At 32.1% G+C, this 20,357-nt stretch overlaps 1 protein-coding gene across 2 annotated transcripts in view; it reads left to right on the top strand.

Moving 5' to 3' along the window:
* Positions 1 to 18,211, top strand: part of SFT2D1 (SFT2 domain containing 1) — a 40,356-nt gene extending 22,145 nt beyond the window's left edge. The window contains exons 2-8 of one of the 2 annotated variants that reach the window (XM_074309352.1): positions 3,298 to 3,384; positions 4,535 to 4,617; positions 7,292 to 7,373; positions 8,391 to 8,426; positions 9,394 to 9,452; positions 16,180 to 16,209; positions 17,690 to 18,211. In XM_074309352.1, the coding sequence (XP_074165453.1) occupies positions 3,298 to 3,384; positions 4,535 to 4,617; positions 7,292 to 7,373; positions 8,391 to 8,426; positions 9,394 to 9,452; positions 16,180 to 16,209; positions 17,690 to 17,729 (417 nt within the window). In that variant the 3' untranslated portion in view covers positions 17,730 to 18,211. Of the gene's footprint in view, positions 1 to 3,297; positions 3,385 to 4,534; positions 4,618 to 7,291; positions 7,374 to 8,390; positions 8,427 to 9,393; positions 9,469 to 16,179; positions 16,210 to 17,689 lie in introns of both variants that reach the window. The other variant, XM_074309353.1, reaches the window with a different exon arrangement.
* The last annotated feature ends 2,146 nt before the right edge of the window (positions 18,212 to 20,357 follow it).

The raw sequence follows: 20,357 nt of genomic DNA on the forward strand, positions 1-20,357 counted from the left end.
GAAACAGATCAAAAGAAAAAAAAACTATAAGAAAGAATAAAGTAGGAAAAATATGCTTCTCTAAATTCAGAGTCCATTAGTTCTTTATCTGAATATGAATGACATTTTTCTTTGTGAGTCAATTATACTTGTCTTAGATCATTTTGTGGCTGAGAAGAGCTGAGTCATTCTTAGTTGATCATCATACCATGTTGCTGGTGCTGTGTACAATGTTTTCCTAGTTTTGCTCATTTCACTTTGCATCAATACAAGTCTTTGCAGGCTTTTCTGAAATTTCTTATTGCACAATAGTATTATATTAGATCCATATACCACAGCTTGTTCAGCCATTCCTCAGTTGATGAGAATCCTCTCAATTTCTTATATTTTGCCACTACGAAAAGAGCTGTATATAAACATTTTTACTTATGTAGGTCAATTTTCATTTTTTAAAAATTTCTTTGGGATGCAGATTTCATAGTAGTATTGTTAGATCAAAGAGTATATACATAATTTGGTTGCCCTTTGGGCATAGTTCCAAATTGCTCTCCAGAATGGTTGGATCAATTCACAACTCCACCAATGTTCATTAGTGTTGCAGTTTTTCCACGTTCTCTCCAAAATTTATCACTTTCCTTTTTTGTCATATTAGCCAATCTGATAGGCGTGAGGTGAAATATTTTAATTCAGAGTTCTCTTATCAGAAGTGAATGCACTTCTTCACATGCCTGTAGATAGTTTTGATTTCTTCATCTGCCTGAAGATGACTATTTATCAATTGGGAATGCCTTGTATTCTGATGTATGCTTTTTAAAACAGTAATTATAGTATAGATAGAAAGTATGACAGCCAAAGGGTGTGTGCATTAGGGAAAAAAAATCTATTCGAGATAATTTGCTCTTTTTTACACAAAAGCACCAAATTATACAAGGCAGACTAAAAATAGTTTCCCCACAAAAGTGGTATTATAAAAAGTATTTGGGTTTCCAGACTTGCCTACAGATAACACCGTCACTAATTCAGATATTTGGAATTATAACTACTATTTTATAAAAAAATGTTAATTGAGTCCTTAGTAAAAAATGTTGTGGGTTAAAGAAGGTCTTTAAATTTCCTATATAAGAATTCTTAGATTTGCTTTTTGCTATATAAGGTGATTTCATTAGTGATGGGCACAATTGTACAAGGTGTATGGAGTGTTCAGAGAAGACTTGTACATCTGGTATGAGGATTTGTTGAACTCTTTCAGGAATATTTATCTGATGCTTTTGGTGTCCACCTTTCACCCAACTCTTCTTACCTGTGTAATTCCTAGAAGTTGTAGCATGTGTAGTCATCACATTTTGGTAAAACCATTTGGATAGATGGATGAAACGAGGTTGGAGTAAACTGACAGATCTCAAATGTGATTTAGGGGGATGTCTGCCTCAAGCATATTAAGACTGCCCTTTGTGAAATGGGCAAATGTTCCAGTGGCTACAAAAGTGGCTGAAGCAGGCACTGTGGATGGAGAGCTTGGAGAGTGGTCAGACATCAGAGACACCAAGAATGCATTTTTGGCTATCACCAGTTATTCTGACTTTTGTCTTGCCACTGGACTTTGATGACTGTGGAAAAGAAAGTGAAACCAGTGACAGTGCACCTCTGCCTTTCTTAAATCCAATTTACATGTGAGTTAAGATATCATTTGATGTCATTGGTCCTTTTCTAAATGAAGGACAAATTTTTGATATACATTGGTTAACAGAAATACATTGTACACAATAACAGCAAGAGTATGTGATGATCAACTTTGCTCCAAAACAATCCCATTAGACTTTGGGCAGAAAATGTCATCTGCATTCAGAAAAAGAACTGTGGAGACTGAATATAAATCAACACATGCTATGTTCACTTCTTTTTTTTTTATTAATCTCTTCCATGGTTTTTCCTTTTTGTTTTGATATTTCTCTCCCAACATAATTCATAAAGCATTGTATATTAAAAATAAATAAACTTACTACAATAAAAAATATACATCGATTAAACTTGTAGATGAAAGTATAATCAGTATCAATTTAATTTTTGTTGCCGATTTTCCATTTTAAGTTTACAGTTGTTTGGAAAATATGGTCTCTGCCTTTAAGGTATTTACTCCCTTAGTGGTAGTTAGTGGAATGGCACTTTATTTGAAAAATTCTTAAACATCTGGGGAATATATTTAGAAACCCTAGACAGTTTGATTTGATGTTGGCCTTTAAGTCCAGAAAAGGAAAGTAAGGAGAAGCTGGGAAAAGGAAAATGTATTCTAGAGTAGGCTTTTCAAGTGAATTAGGAGACTTACTAGAGAAAGTGGTTGGTGAAGGAGCTATGGAGGAAATAGAAAGCAAAGAAATAAATAATTTATGGCTGAGGCATTCCTGAAATAGTATGCCTGGAAAAGAAGTCACTAAACTGGATAACTAGTCCTAGTTCCTCCAGAGCATACACTCTGGTAAGGGAGGTGAGGAAGTTGGGAAGGCCATGACCAAAGAGAACTTGTTCTGGGAATAACAATGAGGTTCATAGTGGTTATAGTCTTCCCTAATCTGTCATTATTGTTATTCTATCCATGTAAAAAAAAATCTTTCGAAAGATTTGAACAGCACTTAAGAAGTAGATGAAAAATTAAAACAGAATGAACAAATATTTTATGCTATATTAAAAATTAATCTTTACTGTGATTGACAAGAGTCTTTATTTAGTTATTCTTATCTACTTTTCATGCTACCTAAGGATTCAAGATGAATTTGATCAGGTAAGGAATATACTGTAGGATTTTTAATTGTGTAATCGTTTTTAAAAGTTCTAATTTTATTTCATTATTCTTAAAACATACAGTCTTACTTTCAAATGCATTTATGCATTGTACACATTTTGGAGAGGAAATTATTCCTAATTCTACATATTTAATTTCTTCAATTAGCTATTAACAAATCTGTTCCAACTTTGGTAAATCAGATTTAATTGTGGTACTTATTAGTTGAATGTGATATTCTAATCAGTACTCTGTAAGTCACATTAATTCACTTAATTTGATAAGGATTTACCTAACATGTAGGGATTTATTCATGGAATAAACTGTCAACAGAAAACATTTTTAGCTTAATGTATTTTGATTATTGTAAAATCATTATGACTTTGAACTTTATTTATAAATAGAATCTTTGGATATTTAAGTAATTTGACCATACATGAAATTAAAATATTTCTTAGAGAGTCAAACTATTGTCTCATTTTATCATGAAAAAAATGTTAAGAGTTTAAATATAGATTTCATTTTTTTTTCTCCTCTTTAAGGTCCTAGATGCTTCAACACTTTCTTGGAATACTAGATTGAAGTGGTTTATCATATGTTTCATATGTGGCATTTTATGTTCTCTTATTGTAAGTCAAAACCTTATTTTAAAAAATATTTAATATAAATAAAATGACAACCTAAAATATTTACAACTGTATAGCTATAAGTATTTAAAGTACAGGTAATATAGTTTTCATTGGTTGAGGTTATCACTTGAACTATGAAGTTGAGCCCAGGAATGTAACCTCTCCTTGGTATACTAAATTTTTTTTTAATCCCCTAAATGTATCTTGTATAAAGTCTGAATTTAGCTCAGGATCCAAGTTTTTAGTATCAGACATTGCTTAGATGGGCTTTTGGAGATGCCACTATGCAATAGATATATTAGCACCTGCTGTGCAGATATATTAAAATCATTGGATTTTAGCTCCTTAAAACACTTCTGGATTCTATTGAATCTGTCTTTTCTGGATTAAAAAAATTCTGCTTTTCAAATGCTGGGGGATGGTAGTGAAATCAACATTCTACACAACAGTTTTAGAAGAGAAAAAACAGATAAAACAAAGAGTGAGAAAAGTATTTTAAACTTTAAATTAAAATATAAACAGGAAAAATATTGAAATGTGGTAATTTTCATATATATATTTCAAAATAGATTATTTTGGACATATGAGTTATCCTTTTTTAGTAGGCAATATTATAATCAATACTACACAGAAATAAGGTTAATTGTTTTTTAAAACAATCACCCCATTTTCCCAGAGGGAACAGTTTGTGTGTAGGGAAAGCTATAGTAATTTAGATTTGTTGTTATTTTTTTAATCTGTCATTGAAAAAGAATGTCATAGAATGTCCATCAATTTCATTTTATTCTCTAGCTCAGAAAAGTCCTACAGCTTATTAGTGGTCACCCAATTGCGAATGAAATTGAGGAATCTGGGTCTCCTAATCCCTGGTCCATTGAGCAAGCTAGGTTTAAACACCAAATGTTGCTAGGAAATCTATTTAATCAATTTGTTATTTAGAAACAGGCCAGAAAAAAAAAAATTTGTTTTATAGATCCTTCCTATAGATCCTTTGTTTATAGAGCCTTCATTCTATAGATGAGCTATGTAACATTTTTATTATTGACTTATTTTTTGAAATTCTGTTTAGCAGTAGATGATTAGGTTTTTTGTTTTGTTTGTTTTTTTGGTTTGTAATTAACTCTTGGATTAACTCTAAAATATCATATAGGGAACAGCATTGCTATGGCTTCCAGGAGGAGTGAAACTTTTTGCAGTTTTCTACACTTTGGGAAATATTTCTGCATTAGCCAGGTATGTGCATGTTAAATATTTATCCTTTCATATTGATTAACTTTTAAAAATAATATTCACTGGAAACATTTAGTTGTGTATGTATGTGTGTGTGTGTTTTACTAAAATATTACTCTTAGTAAATACTAATTTACTATTAGTAAAATATTACTAATTAATAGTAATTGCTATTACTAATATTCTAATTACTATTGGAGGTGAAGCCAAGATGATGGAGTGGAGATAGGGACATCTGAGCTCTCTTCCAGACTCCTCAAAGTATCTTTAAACAATGACTAAACAAATTATAGAGCGTCAGAACCCACAAAAAGACACAGTAGAACAATTTTTCAGCTTAAGGTGGCTTGGAAGATTGGCAGGAGGAGGGGTCTATTACCTCTGGGTGGGTCTGCAGCAATTCAGAGTGCACCAGTCAGCAGTTGTGGGGCTTCTAAATTTGCAGAAGTGTCAGTGCTCTCCAGAGCTCTCAACCCACAGGCTCCAAGGACAACTCAGTAGGAAAGGTTTATTTGACTAATGTGTCAGGGGAGCCCCAGCAAACTAAATCAGATTTTGGGAGTCACTGAATAATGGCAGCAGTAGTGATGTAGTAGCAGCAGCAACCAGCTGTTACAGTGTAAGTAGTGACTTTCTCAGTCTACAAGTAGGGGGGACTGAACTTCTGGGAGGTTAAAGGGACCTCTTTATTTCCACTGAGACAGGACACTCAGTTCTAGGTTGCTATTCTAACTCAAGGTCCTTAAGAGGATTTCTGAAAACAGCTGCACAAAACCCCTCAAACTTGGAACATTGCATGTCCAAAAGGGCTATAAAGCATGCATATCTTTGACCTACTAATAAAACTACGAGGCATAAATCCCAAAAGAGATTTAAAAAAAAAAAAGGGGGGGGGGAAGAGTCTATATGTATGTACAGCAATATTTATAGCAGCTCTCTTCTGAGGGCAAAGAATTGGAAATTGAGTGGATACTTATCAGTGGGGAATAGCTAGCTGACTAAATTGTGGTATGATGGAATATTAATTGTTCTATAAGAAATGATGAGCAGGATGTGATCAGAAAAAACTGGGAAGTCTCTATGAGCTTAAGCAAAGTGAAATGTACTGTCTATATGATAATAGCAAAATTGTGGGACAATCAATCAGCTGTCAATGATTTTGCTATTCTCAGCAATACAATGAATGATCCAGTACTACTCTGAAGGACTTATGATTAAAAATGCTATTTATACTTAGAGAAAGAACTGATTGTATCTGAATAGGGACAGAAGCATACTTTTTTATTCCCTTGTGATTTATTTTTTGTAGAGGATAGGGAGAGGGAGAATGGGTTTTTTTTGATAACATGACTTTTATGGAATTATTTTTCATAACTTCATACTCGGTGTGGGGGTGTGGAGAGGGAGAGAATCAGTTTAAAAACAAATGTAAAAAATTGTTTCACATGGGAAAATAAAAATATTAAAACAAAAACAAAAACAAATTACTCCTTTTAGTTTATATTATACAAGAGTTTTTTCTAATATCCAAAGGAAATAATTTGGTGAATTCTTAAATTTGATTTGTTTTCACTTCTTTTCAAAGTTTCAATAATAATAATAATGCAAATCTTAATATAATCTTCATCTCAGTCTTCGTAATAGCGTTATGATACAAATAGTGAAAATATTGGCCTTGTTTTATGGATGAAGAAAGTAAAGCCCAAAGGTTAATGATTTGTCTAAATAAAAGTTTAGATAAAAATACGCTTCTTAAAACATTTTATGCAAAACTTATGAAACTCAGAAAGTTATAATTCATTAAGCACCAATAGTCAAGGGATAATCAGATTATATGCTCTGTAGAGGCAGGTATCATAGCTTTATTTGTCTTTGTATGTTTGTATGTTCTACTTTTACAAAGTAGGTGTTAAGTAGCTTTCTTAAATTAATGTTGAAGTATTGGCATAAATGGGAATATTTCAAACTTGATGCCCATAGAGGCAAAACATTAGCAAATTTGTAAACTTAAAGAGTTTGACATTATTGCTCATAGAAATCATTTATTTTTAAATAAGATTTTTTCTCTCATTGAAGCTTTCATTTACCTATGAATAATTGCTATGTTTGAACTGCTATTAGAGTGTTATATGTTTTCTACAACTTAGATTTTGTAGTGGGTAATTATAGTTAGTCACTGATTCAGTGCATTAACACCTGCATTAATTTTAACTACAAATAGTTATCCATCACAGTAGAGAAAAGCAGCATATATTATTTACTTTCTTTAATTGTGGTTTTTGTCTTTTAGTCATAGAATTTCATTATCATTTAATGTAGTAAACATAAGAAATAGTCTTATTGGGTACTACACAAATGAAAAAAAAAGTAGCTTAGAAGTGTGATTATCAGCACTATAAATTAGCAATATGAGTAGTTTAAAAAACAATATTGTGTCTCTGGTAACTGAAATATTTAAATTTATTAGGATTTGGGATGAGAAATTTATTTAAGAGACACTGTCCTATTTATATGGTATATATAATATGCAAAAACAAATTTCATGCACACATCTAAATATATACATTTTATTCAGACTAGTACCTATCTGGTTTTTATTAATAATTCCCTTTTTTTATTAGCAAAGATTTGATTGAATATATCTCAATTCTTTTTTCTTTTGACTTTTTTCAAATAGTACTTGCTTCTTAATGGGACCTGTGAAACAACTGAAAAAAATGTTTGAATCAACAAGGTTGTTTGCTACAGTTATCATGTTGGTAAATATAATTTTATTATTTTTGAACACTTCAAAGCATATTTTGCACAGTGGTTTAAATGATATAACAAAAATATTACATGTATCACTACTTTTTTTTTTTTTTCTTTGAATAGTTTTACCCATAAGATTCAGGTTTTATGGAATTACTTAATCTAGGTCTCTGATAACTTGGCCTATGCTTGCCTACTAAAAATTTCTGTTTAATTAAGAATTCAATTCAACACACAAAAATAATTCAGTTTAGTTATCATTGTACTTAGGATTGTTTTTCAAACTTTTTTAGTGCCTTCATCTTTTCATTTAAATTATTGAAAAGCTTCAGAAATGTCATATATTGGACAAAAACTTGATATCAGTTATACACTTAAATTTTATGTTATCTTCACAGATAATTTTATACTTAATTGTTTAAAATATGCCAGTAGCAGAGTTGAAACTAAAACTAATTGGATTTTGGTTTCTTATTGTTTTTAATTTCAGTTCCCTTTAATTCTTCATGTGCTTCTTGACCTTTTAGGTGATCCAAAAATAAATTGTCACCTTGTAGATTCATATTCTCATGCCATTCACATTTATTACTGTATTATTTTATATAGGCTCAGCATATATGTGAATAAAATATTATTTTCTGTGAACAGTGATTTTTAAAATTTTTATAAGTTAATGCTTAATTGTCTTCCTAAAAACTCTTCAGTTTTAAACTTGTAGGTTCAGTTTCATTATCAATTTCCAGTCAGTTAGAAGATATTTGTACAAAGCAATATTGCAAACAATGTTTTGGGCAAGGCAATATTAAACATGTTTTAAAGAAGGTGATTCAGTAGAATATTTGGTTTTATGTAGATATTTGTACCTATCTTTAGAGGTAATTTTTCGGTGTTGGTTAGAAAATATTTTCAAAGTCATTTTCCTACTCTTGAATGGGATTTATTTGTAAATAAGTGCATTTTGTTAAATGGTTTAACCCATATTGCATTACTACCTATGAATAAATGCTTTTTTATTTTTAACTTAGATTTGTTTGGTGTTAACTCTGTGTGCTGCTCTTTGGGTAAGTGTTATCAGCTTTCTAGTTTTCTATTAAATACTTTTAAGTTTATCACTACTGAGTTCAGCAAACTGGAGCAGTGTTTTGGGTAAAACTCAAGGAACTGAAGAGTAGTTTTGTTTCATGTTCTTCCTGAGTTCATTAAGAGAATAAAAGGTAGTTATAAAATTTATTAGTATGCAGTATTGCATCCTGATGTGGAAAACAGTGGAAAATAGCATTATTGTGATAGAAATCCAGTCACTTTTCACTTGTTGTGGTTTGCAAACACTAGTAAAAAATGATAGGATATATATACTTTAATTTTGATATCATGGCGCCAACAATATCTTTTGAATTTGATTACATCACTTGATATCAGTCTTCTCGTGTTTCTGAATTGAGGGAGAAAAATAGGTTAAATTTCTAAGAAAGAAGTGTAAAGGTTGATCATTTAAAATAATGTTTAAAAGATGAAGACTAAAAAATGAAGACTTCCTTTTAAAAACCATACCCACCAAAACAGAAAAAGTCAAAAATTGCAATGGAATGAAGTGAAACTCACAGAGTTAGGATTCTTCAAGTAACTCTTGAAGTCTGTCTGCCAAAATTGTGAGAGGAATCACAATAATTATTGAATTACTGAAGTATGAAATTCTGGCAACTAAGATTTTAGTACCAGTTATGGGGGAAAGATAAAATTGTCCTGAAAAATTTAATATAGTGAAGAGTTTGTGTTCTTGGTCTAAAAGTTGTGACTTTAAAAACAAACAAAAACTATTGCATATTGAAGAAAAATAGTTAATGAGTGAAATGAAACCTAGGATTTGAAAAGCATTTTATAAACAGTTCAATTAAATTACACATAAAATAAAAATGGAAGCAAGAAGACCACTCAGGTATTAAAACCAGTAGTCACAATCGTGAATTAGATATTATGTTGAAAATACATTGTAAAATACGTTTATACTAATTAGTATTTTTTGTTTAGTGGCATAAAAAAGGATTGGCTCTGCTGTTCTGCATATTGCAGTTTTTGGCAATGACTTGGTAAGTTTTTCTTATAGTGATGTTAAAGAATATCATCACCTCGGAATTGTTAATCATGCCCTCTTGAATTTATGAAATATTTAAAAGATGCCTAAAAAAGATGACCTGATCTGGTGAAAGCAAAGTAAATTTTGAGACAGCAAGATTTCTACTATCATATCTTAAACAGAACCTTATAGTGTTGTTCAGAGGTTTCTGAACTCATACCATTGGAGTGAATATCTCTAGCATATGTTGTAACTGGATAGATATATATTTTTAAGCCATTAATATTTTGAAGAGTTGGAATGTATTTTCACAATTAAATTTATAGCCAGATATATTTTTAAGCCATTGATGTTTTGAATGTTTGAAATGTATTTTCATAATAAATATTTTAGAGTTTGTGCTTATGGCTATAATTGAATACATTTAAATTAGTACCACACCCAATTTCAGAGTTGAGAGGGATCTTAGTGGCTATGTAGCTTAGCCCATATCTGAACAAAGATGACTAAGAGTCATTCACTGTTGCTTAAAGACTGGCTTGTTCATCTTGACTTTGAGATACCATTTATAGTAGATTAGCATTCATATTCACTTCTTTTAGTATATTAAAAATATAGTTTATTTGGCTTGGAGAACTGAAGGAAGCCAGTATTTTCTTACCTCCTTACTTACCTTTGATGTTAACTATCTGTTGGCCCCATCCCTTCTCTTCTTTATGGCCCATGCTCATTCTTGGCAGAAAAAAAGCAAAGTAATAAAAATTGGGCCATTTTAATTTCTTTCATTTTATCTGTAGCCACTCTGGCCAGATGTAGCTCTCCCTTCTTTGATATTCTTCCCAGTAGAGCTACCAAAAAACTGCAAAAAAAAAAAAAAAGAGCCCTCTTTGTTGTTTGTCTTTTCTTATCATTCCTATATCTCCTTTTTACAGTATCATATCATACTTTTATATCTTTTCATTACTTCTGACCCCCCCCCTTTTTTTTTTTTTTAACATATTTTGTAGTATCCTAATTTTTGACTTCACTTCCTGATTTCGTGAGGATAAAACAATCACTTGGAGATTCAGCCTCTTTCTGAGATTTGTCTGGCAGATCACAAATGATAATTTTTAGTGTCCTTGATGTGTCTCCTGGTTGAATATCCTTCCTCTGGTCTGAGTAAGTTTTTACTGACCACGGAATAGTCCTGAGTCCCAACTAGCCTGGAGCAGTCATTGTAGTAGGTAGGATTCAAATAAAACACAATGCTGTCTTGGGGGATGGGCAGTTCAAAGGACCTTGAGCCCAGATTAACCTCCATGCTTTTGTGAAGGCCCTAGAAATGGTGATGACCTCACCTTAGTGTGAAGTACCCTCAAACCCTGAGAAAGGAGAGTTCCATTTCTAATTATTCAGCAAAGAGAGACTGCTATGAATGTGTTATTTGTCATTCAGAACTGTACTCTAAAGGATAACTGTATCAAACTATTGGTAGTTGAATTTGAACAATTTAGGAAGGAGATTGGTCTTCAGACCCACCAGCTGGTAGGCATAGGCCTGGACCCAGTTCAACTGTAATTTTGGGACAATTTGAAAAATTGCTGAAAGATCTGCTTATGACATTTTTATGGGACAAGCTAGAGGCCATTGGATCCTATACCACACGGACGTGGTCAAGAGTCTTCTTAAAATAACATTGTAGTGATTTTCTCTAGGAATCTAGGAATCTAGGAACGGAGGAAGTGAATAATGTGCCAGTCACATCCCAGTTGGTGATTGCTGAGGTCTGTTGTTGCTGTCACAGTTTCCCAGGTTTAAAAAGAGAGCTTCAACTTTTACTCCCAGTGAAAGGAGACATCTCTAGGTTATTCAGTGGTTAACAAAAGGAGATATACTTGGCCACATGCTATGCTCTGAGGGCACACCTGAGTGAAGCTCTCCCTGCTTTAGTGTGCTTGAATTGGTCTGGCCTGAAAGGGGTTGGCGCTCCTTAGGGCTGTTTTGTATTCCTACAACCTGGAATTGACATCAACTACCCAAACTTTTTTATCCTCTGAGCTAAAAAAAATCTCAAGGACAGTTTCATTATCTTTATGGAAAACTAGCCTAACCTGAATGGGGGACAGGGGTTCTGATAATTAATTTCAACATACCTCTGCATCTAAATATGTCTCTTCTCTTCCTTTTCCCTCCTCATCAAAATTGTTTGCTATTCCAATATCTCCATAGCTGACCTGTAGAATTTTAGTCAGTGGCATCCCACTTGGCCTGCTTTTGAGCTCTTTGAAGTCCATTCTTCTAAAATCTAGAGTTCTTGTCAGATGTTAGCCTGTTTTCCTCTTTTCTTTTACAGACTTTAAGAGGAAGAGAGTATTTCCTCAGTAAGCAGTTTTTATTGATGACAAGCTGATCTGGAAATGAATTGCTTCTTCCCCTTCAAAAATAAAGTTACTATTAAAGCAAGTTAAGAAATACTGAGCTGCTGTTTTTTACAGAGATGGAGCTCCAGCTTACCTCCATTTCTGACCCAACGAATAGAGTATTGGCATGTTACTTAACCTTGTTTGTTTCCCTCCCTATGAAATGAGCTGGAGAAGGAAATGAGCAAACCACTCTTATTTTTGCTCACAAAGACTCAGACAATCGAAATGACTGTATGTCATCATCACTACTTTTGTACTATTCCTCTACTTTAGGCTTATGATCTGTTTCCCAAACTCATCTTTTTTTGGGGGGGTTCTGGATAGATTGCATTATTTTTTCTATTTTTACTTGCATTGATCTCCATTTAAATGAATGTGCCCACTTTCCTCTCTTTCTCACTCCTTCTGGTTCCTCTTCTCCCCCTAATATGTCAATATTTTCTTACTACATTATGTAAAATTCTGCCTTTTATCTGTTTTCTTTCTTTTGAATAAAAGGTACGTGTTTAATTGGTTGCTGTTTAGGAGAGGGAGAAGAAGAGGAAAGGAAAACATTTGGAACACAAAGTTTTGCAGGGGTGAATGTTAGAAACTGTGTTTGCATGTTTTTTGGAAAATAAAAGGCTATTATTTAAAATTATCTAAAGCTATATTATAGTGTAAATCTCAAATATGCCTTCCTATGTTAGGCTTTCTAATTCATCATGCTTGTTGGCTATTTTCTCTGCATTTGTATATAGACTTTAGAGACTATGAATTTTACTACTCTCTCCTGTCTTAGATTTTTGGTCTTGTCCTTCTTTCTCCTTTCTATTTATTCTCTATGAAATGCAGTTTGGTGGCTGTTTTTCCCTCCTTATTTCTTTTTAGTTTAATAGAAGGAAGAAAGAAGGAAGTGAGTACTTATTAAACATTATATCCTATACTGTGCTAAACTTTACAAATTCTCTTGAGTCTCCTAACAACTCTGGGAAGTAGATCCTATTGTCATCATTCCCATTTTACAGATGAGTCCTTGTTAGACGGAGAGCATACCTTGTCATTATTATATTTTAAATTGTATTCTAGAAATCTAAATCCTATCCTATCATCTTCTTAATCAACTATTCATTTCCCAAATATGCTTTTCTTATATCTGTCATCCCTTGTCATCTTTTACTGAGTATTGGAAGCTGTTCCTGTTCACCTAAGGCCTTTGATTCTTGCCCAAGACTTTTTAAACTTTGATAGTGTTTCTCCTCGTTTCCATTTATCACTATAATTTGTTCCTATGTGAATCACCAGAAATATCATCCTTTCTGGCAAGTCTTGGGAGACTCTTCAGTGTTATGTTTTGATACATCCCTCAGGCTGAAAAGCATTGAACAATCAGATTATTTTCCTTTATTTTCTTCAAGTCTTATGATATGCTTAATAATAATGGCTCTTGTTTTCTCTAGTCCTCTTCTATCAATCTCCTGTATTTTTGTAAGGATTTAATTCAAAGGTTGTATACTGTTAATTTGGGAAGGAACAAAGGAATCCTTATTGTTGGAAATTTAAGAGGAAAATGTTTTATGACTTGATGAATGATAAATCCATTCAAGTCTTTTATTATTTTATTATTTACTAAGACAACATGGCTCAGTAGTTTGCTGAATGGAAGACCAACAGTTGCATTAATTTTTTTCCAAATTAATCATGAATATGATAATTTATATTAGATTACATTTACAAATCAGAAGGGATTTTATAATTTAGGCTATTCCTAGATCTGTGGGTTCATATATTTGAATCCTCTCATTTCATAGGCCCAAAATAATTGAATAACTTGCCTAAAGTTACAGAGCTAATTAGTAGCTGAGCTAGAACAAGAGTCCAAGTGTCTAGGCTTCAAGGCCTTTGTGCTTTCACCATTCATTATGTATAATCAAAAGATACTTAATTTGTTAGAAGTAGCATACAGTAGTTTTCCATATAATTATGAAAGCTAAAATTGTACTTTGAAAATTTCATTTATTTTGTGTCTCTGAGTGGGATATTGAGTTTTTTTCCTCAAGAGACCTCTGCTTGATTTTAAAGTAACATTATAATTAAGCTTAAATCAACAAAAAATTGAATGCCAACATTTTCATGTACTTTGAGCCTTTCTTAGGAAACTACTGATGGCTAATCAAAGGCAGTTGAGCAAGCTAGTTTCATCTCAAGACAAAAGCTAGGAAGATAGCCATTAACAAATTAAGCTTGCCTGATTAGCTCCCTCTGAATATAGCAGGCAGTTGGCCACACAGGGACAGTGGGCAAAACAGTTACCAAAAAGGTCTAAATTCATAAGTACAAAGGACTAAGAGAATGCTGTTGTTCCTTACATAAAATACATAGTGTTTGTTTTTCTGTTATAGAGAAGCATCTAAGCTCAGAACTGAACTCTATCCTAAAGGGGGAAATAAGAGTATGAGAAATGTCTCCTCACTCTCGTAGTGAGCAGGAAGCATGAAGAGCTATCTTTTTTTTTAATGGAAGAAAGAATTTTTACTTTTTCTTCCCCTTTTTTTTGTGGGGGGGTGGGTGGTGAAGTGGATTGGGGAGTTTATTGGCAGATAGGGGGGTTTGAATAGGTTTGAATTTCTGGATTATAGCTCAAAATATGAGAATGATGAATTATTTGTCAGGGATGGAGACTATCTAACAGGGATAAATAAAATGTTTCTTAGGGAAAAGCATTTAAAGTAAAAAAAAAAAAAACTGATCTCAGCATAAAGATAACAAGTATTTCAGAAAATAACACGTAAGAAAGAAAACAGGAACACAGAAGTACCAAAGGAGGAATAGGATGATAGCTGAAGGTGGAAGAAATAATGATAACAGATGATGGGAGTTAAGCTGAAATTCTTTGCTTCTATTTTCTTTGCTAAAGAAAGTGCCCTTGAGACTAGATAAAATACAGCAAAAGAAACTAATAGAATTTGGAAATCTAGAATAAGATTATAAGAGAACAGTTAGCTGCCTGCAGTTTAAAGCATCAGTCTCAAATGAACTGCATCCCAGGATAATTGCTGATTATGTTATTGCTAAATTACTATATTTCAAATGAAGTTTAAATTTCAAAGTAGTCTTTGAAAGATCATGGTAAATATAAAAACTAATGTACTCTTGAAGGACAAACATCTCCATTTTCAAAAAAAGGAAGAGGTATATTGGACCTTAATTCTTTTTTTTTTTTTTTTTTTTTTTTTTTTTAATTTACAAGTTATATTCATGGGCAATTTTCCAGCATTGACAGTTGCAAAATCTTTTGTTCCAATTTTTCCCCTCCTTCCCTCCACCCCCTCCCCCAGATGGCAGGTAGACCAATATATGTTAAATATGTTAAATACAATATATGTATACATTGGACCTTAATTTTTGGCAAAATTTGAATACCTATTAATAGCTAGCCTTTATATAGCTTCTGCTAAATTCTAGGATCCATGGTAAGTATATTTGATCCTTACAACAACCTTGAGAAGGAGATAAATTTTCTTATTAGTTCTTTTTATAATTGAAGAAACTAAGGCAAACAGAGGTAGTGATTTGCCCAGGGTCTTCATAGTTCATATCTGAGGTTGAACTTGAATTCAGGATGTCTTCTATCTACTCTTTGACATTTACTCTATCTGCTGTATCTATTGTGGCATTATAACAAAGTCACTCTTTCTTAATAACGAGACTGACATCAGGAAATATTTATGTATTTAATAGTCTATTTAGCTGTAGTTTACCTCACATGTCTTTAACAAAATCTCATTCTTATTCTTATGGGAAAATTGGAAAGATGGGCCAAAAGAGATTATACAATAAAATAGATTCAGAGCTCTATAAGTGTTCAAATTCACCTTGGTTTTTCAGTGGACTGCACTAGCATCTGTGCTTGAACTTGGACATTTAATTTAAGATTACTAATGTGAAGAAGTTGTTAGATATCTTAAGAATTAAAATTGGTGTCTCATTTCTTTAATTTTTTTCTTGGCCTTAAACACTGAGAATTTTTTTTTTCCTTTTTTTTCCCCCTGAGGCTGGGGTTAAGTGACTTTCAGGGTCACACAGCTAGGAAGTGTTAAGTGTCTGAGACCACATTTGAACTCGGGTCTTCCTGAATTCAAGGCTGGTGTTCTACCTAGCTGCCCCAACACCGAGAATTTCTTGACAGTACATTTAGTTCTTGCAGAACTCTTTATTTTTTAAGAGTATATGACACAAGAGGGTAATCTTATCATACCTAGCTGATTTTCTTGTTTTGGTATAATAAAAATTATTTTGTATATTAAAAAAAATTAGGTACCTGGAAATCCCAATCATGTTGTCCTTCTCTTGCAGGTATAGTTTATCATATATCCCATATGCAAGGTAAGTTTATCTTAACCCTTTTCCCTTGTTATTACATAATTAGTTTTATGCCAAGTAACTATTGCATAGTTCATTGGAATGCCAAATTTGACAAGATCCTTTAAATGTAGTTTTTGGAGGTTACTTCTTAGATTGATCTCTTTAGTATAAGAAGTGAATTAGTTTTTTTTTTTTTTAAAGAGATAAGTGAGGTATTTTGTAATATACATTTTGATGTTACAGAATTGGATGGAGAGAATGAATTATATATATTTCATCTACATATTTTTATAGTTACAAAGTTTTGAGAAATCTTATTTTATTTATTTCTTAATTATGGTTTCATTTTTGAACTAAAAGTCAGAGAAGGCTTATCCAGTATTAGAGACTAGGAGAAACACTTTTCAATAAGAAGGCAAGCTTTTAGAACATATATCTTATTTATACTTAAAAGTGAAAATCAGTGGGAATGTAGAGGATGGAGTCTGTTGGCATTTTACTTTAAAGCCAGTATTGCTGGAATATCTTTATACCATATGGTGAAGAAATTGATACAATTTAACTTTAGAGAAAAAAAATGGGATTCATTCCTCTTTTCCAACCTTTGAAATGTAACATATGGAAGAAATTGGGGTGGGAGAGGAAATCATGCTTTTTAATAATGCAGAAAATTAGTTCAGTCTTTTATTTCATAATAAATGGAATACAAAATTTGAAAGAAAAAAAATTACAAGTCATCCACAGATGCAAAACGAAGTCTTCTACCACTGTATTAGGCTCCACCAGTGTATCTTGCAGCCTTGGTGGCTCTCTCTTTCTATTTCATTCCCTACATCCCACTTTGAACTCCCAGCCTTTTACAAGGTTTTTGGTGGAGAGAGAGAGGCCTGTGAATTGTTTCCTGTGGACTTTGCTATTAGAATATCTCTTGTCCTACTATTTTGCCCATTCACTCCTAGTGATCTTGAGGAATCTTGGAAATGACAGATACCTTTACAAATCCTTTACTTTATATAAAACAGCATTCAGAAATTCTTAATAATAGAACATTATTAGTGACTCGATTGCAACATAATACCAAAAATTTTTAAGTTGTTTGAATTTCAATGTGAAATGATAATCCAGAGGTTTCATTCATTTTTTTAAAAAAATGTAGCTTTTATCTAAATTTTGCATTTGAAAAGTAATTAGAGCTCTAGTTCATTATCTCTTGTTGGTGTCAATTTTTTTGTAGTTAAATTATTTTGATCATGTAAGATCACTTATTGGACTATGTACCATTTAAAAAAAAATTCTCAAGATCTAATAATGACACACATACTTCAGGTATTGAAAATCCCACAAATTGTATTATGTCAGAATATTTAATTTAAGATTGTTTTATGACATTCAATCTTTAGTATTCATGTAAGACTTGATGGTAAGAAGTTTTCAATAGATGTGTTTGTGGAAAGGTTATTACATTCTCATCTTTTTCTCTTTCCTCCTTCCTTCTCCTTAGGGATGCAGTAAAGAAATGCTTTTCTTCTCTGATAAGTTAAAATAAAGAAACTTTTTGAAGATGAAATTTTTATATTGATGTCCAGTTTTCTTGGTGAAGCATGCTTCTTCAAAATTAATTTTCACTTCAGAACTGTTGCAATAATTTAACATTTTTTTTGTATACTGAGTAAAAAACCTTTTATGTTTAAACTGTTAAATATTTTTGTCTTAAATTCACAATGTGCCATTATTGCGAGTTTCCAAAGAACAGGAAATTTTAATCATAGAGCTTAGATTATTTTATAAATCATTTATCTTCTTTTAGACTGCTTTGAGATTTGTAATTGTTCAGAGAGCTTACTGTAAATCTACAGTAATATATATACAGTTTTCTGGCCCTTTATAATTTTTCTAAGACATCATTGTTTTTACTTGAAATGTGAAATAGTTTTTCTTTAGATTGAGTTGCATATTATGTATAGTAAACAAATTAATATATAAATCATTATAATTTTGAAATAAAACAAATATTTGGAAAAAAGATTTTCTGTATCCAGTTTGTTAAAGGGAGATGAGAGGAAGTAAACACTACTAATAGCTAAGCCAGTTCCCTACCTATAAACTTATACCCCCCCTGCAAAAAAGGTAAGCAATTTTGTCTTCCCTGTAATCTTATTTTTTCTACTGATTTGAAAAAAGAAATTGAAAAGAATTTATTTAGAAATTATAGTATCAGGAAAAGTTGGGTGATATATTTTAGAGACTGCCCCCCAACCCTTAAACACTCCTGGTTCTTTATTTTTCTTTTTCTGAGAAAGATATTCCATTTTAAAAATATGTTTTTCCTTCTCTCAGTGCTAATTTCACTCCCAATAGCCATTAGATTAGATTAGTTTTTAACCTTTTTTTGCATGTGCACTCTTTTGATAGGTCCTATGGACCCCTTGACAGCATAATGTTTTGAGTGCACAAAATATATAGAATTATAAAGGAAAAGCAATTACATTGAAATACAATTATTAAAATATATTTTAAAAACATGCACTGATTTCAGTTAAGAACATCTTGTTTACATAATCCTATTGATCAGCAAACATTTATTAAGTTCCTGTTAGGTGATAGGCACTGTGCTAAACGTCAGAAATAAAAAAAGAAAATGATGAAATAGTCACTGGATAGATATGTTCTATGAGGAATATAACAGTAAGTAGTTACTAAGTGCCTTCTATGTGCCAGAAAAGACATATAAATGTTTAATTTAAAATAAGATGGATTTGACTAACCCCTCAGGCATTCTTTGGATCTGAGTAAGATATCATTCATTAAGATTAAAAAGCATTATTGTATTTTATGAATCTCCGGATTTCCAAGTTTCAAGGGATAGCAGAACCTACCTAATCCAATCCATAGATGAAAAATAATACTATCTAGTTTACATTCCTGACAAGTGGTCATTTAGCCTTGACTCAGTTATCAATATCCTTGCAAGATGGGCCATTTAATTTTGGAATAACTCTATTAGGACGTTGTTCCTTCCCTTAAGCTTAAATTAGCAACTTTTACCTACTGCTTCTTGTCAATCAAAAAAAAAAAAAAAAAAAAAAAAAAAACTTTTTCATAGAACAATCCCTAGTCAGTACTTAAGAAATCATGTCTCTTTCCTGGCCCCAGGTTGGTGTGAACTTGAGGCTTTTCACTAAACTGATATTTTTCCTCCAAACCCTCTTCCTATAATGGGTTGCTTAGAAGAGAGCACAATATGAAGGAAGTTTCTTGACCAAGACAGTACAGCAGGACTGTCACTTATTCCTAAAAGTTATGCCCCTCTTAAGGTAACATTAGCTTTTTAGATTGCCACATTGTTTCAATTCATATTAAATATGTATTCTGTAAAATCCTCAATATTTTTTATAAACAGACTTTGTCTATTCCTCCTCTATCATGTATTTGTGAAATTTAATTTTTTTAAACCAAAGTAATATTTTATACTTATCTGTGTTTTTTCATTTTATTAGTTTGGCCCAATTTAGTGGTTTGTTAAAATCTTTTTGAATCTTGATTTTGTCATCCAGTATGTTAGCTATCACATTGTGTTGTCTGCAGATTTATTGAGGTTGTCATCTATTCTTTTTTTCCAAGTTATGGATAGGGGGCAGCTAGGTGGCACAGTGGATAGAGCACCAGCCTTGAATTCAGGAGGACCCAAGTTCAAATCTGGTCTCAGACAATTAACACTTCCTAGGTGTGTGACCCTGGTCAAGTCACTTAACCCCAGTCTCAGGGAAAAGAAAAAAAAAACAACAAAACAAAACAAAAAAAACAAGTCATGGATAAAAATGTTGGTAAAAGGCAAAGAAAGCCTTGGGGTACTCTATTATAGAGCTGCTTCACAACTGATTTCCATAATGATGAGGATGACTATCTTAAGAATCAGCTCATTGTTGTACATAGAATTCTGGACTTGGAGAGTGAAAAAAAGTTGAGTTTGAAACTTGCCTCAAATACATCATGTTTGACTAGGTAAGTCATTCTCTCAGATTTTGGTCTCCTTATCTCTAAAATAGGGGGATTAGACTCACACCTATAAAGACCCTCCTGGTTCTATATCTATCCTCATCCTAAAACTCCAGAGAATACCAACGACTATGTAAAAGCATTGACATTCTAAACTTGAGATTTGTTTACCA

This window comes from Sminthopsis crassicaudata, chromosome 4 (genome assembly GCF_048593235.1).
Source record: "Sminthopsis crassicaudata isolate SCR6 chromosome 4, ASM4859323v1, whole genome shotgun sequence".
Taxonomy (NCBI): Eukaryota; Metazoa; Chordata; class Mammalia; order Dasyuromorphia; family Dasyuridae; genus Sminthopsis; species Sminthopsis crassicaudata.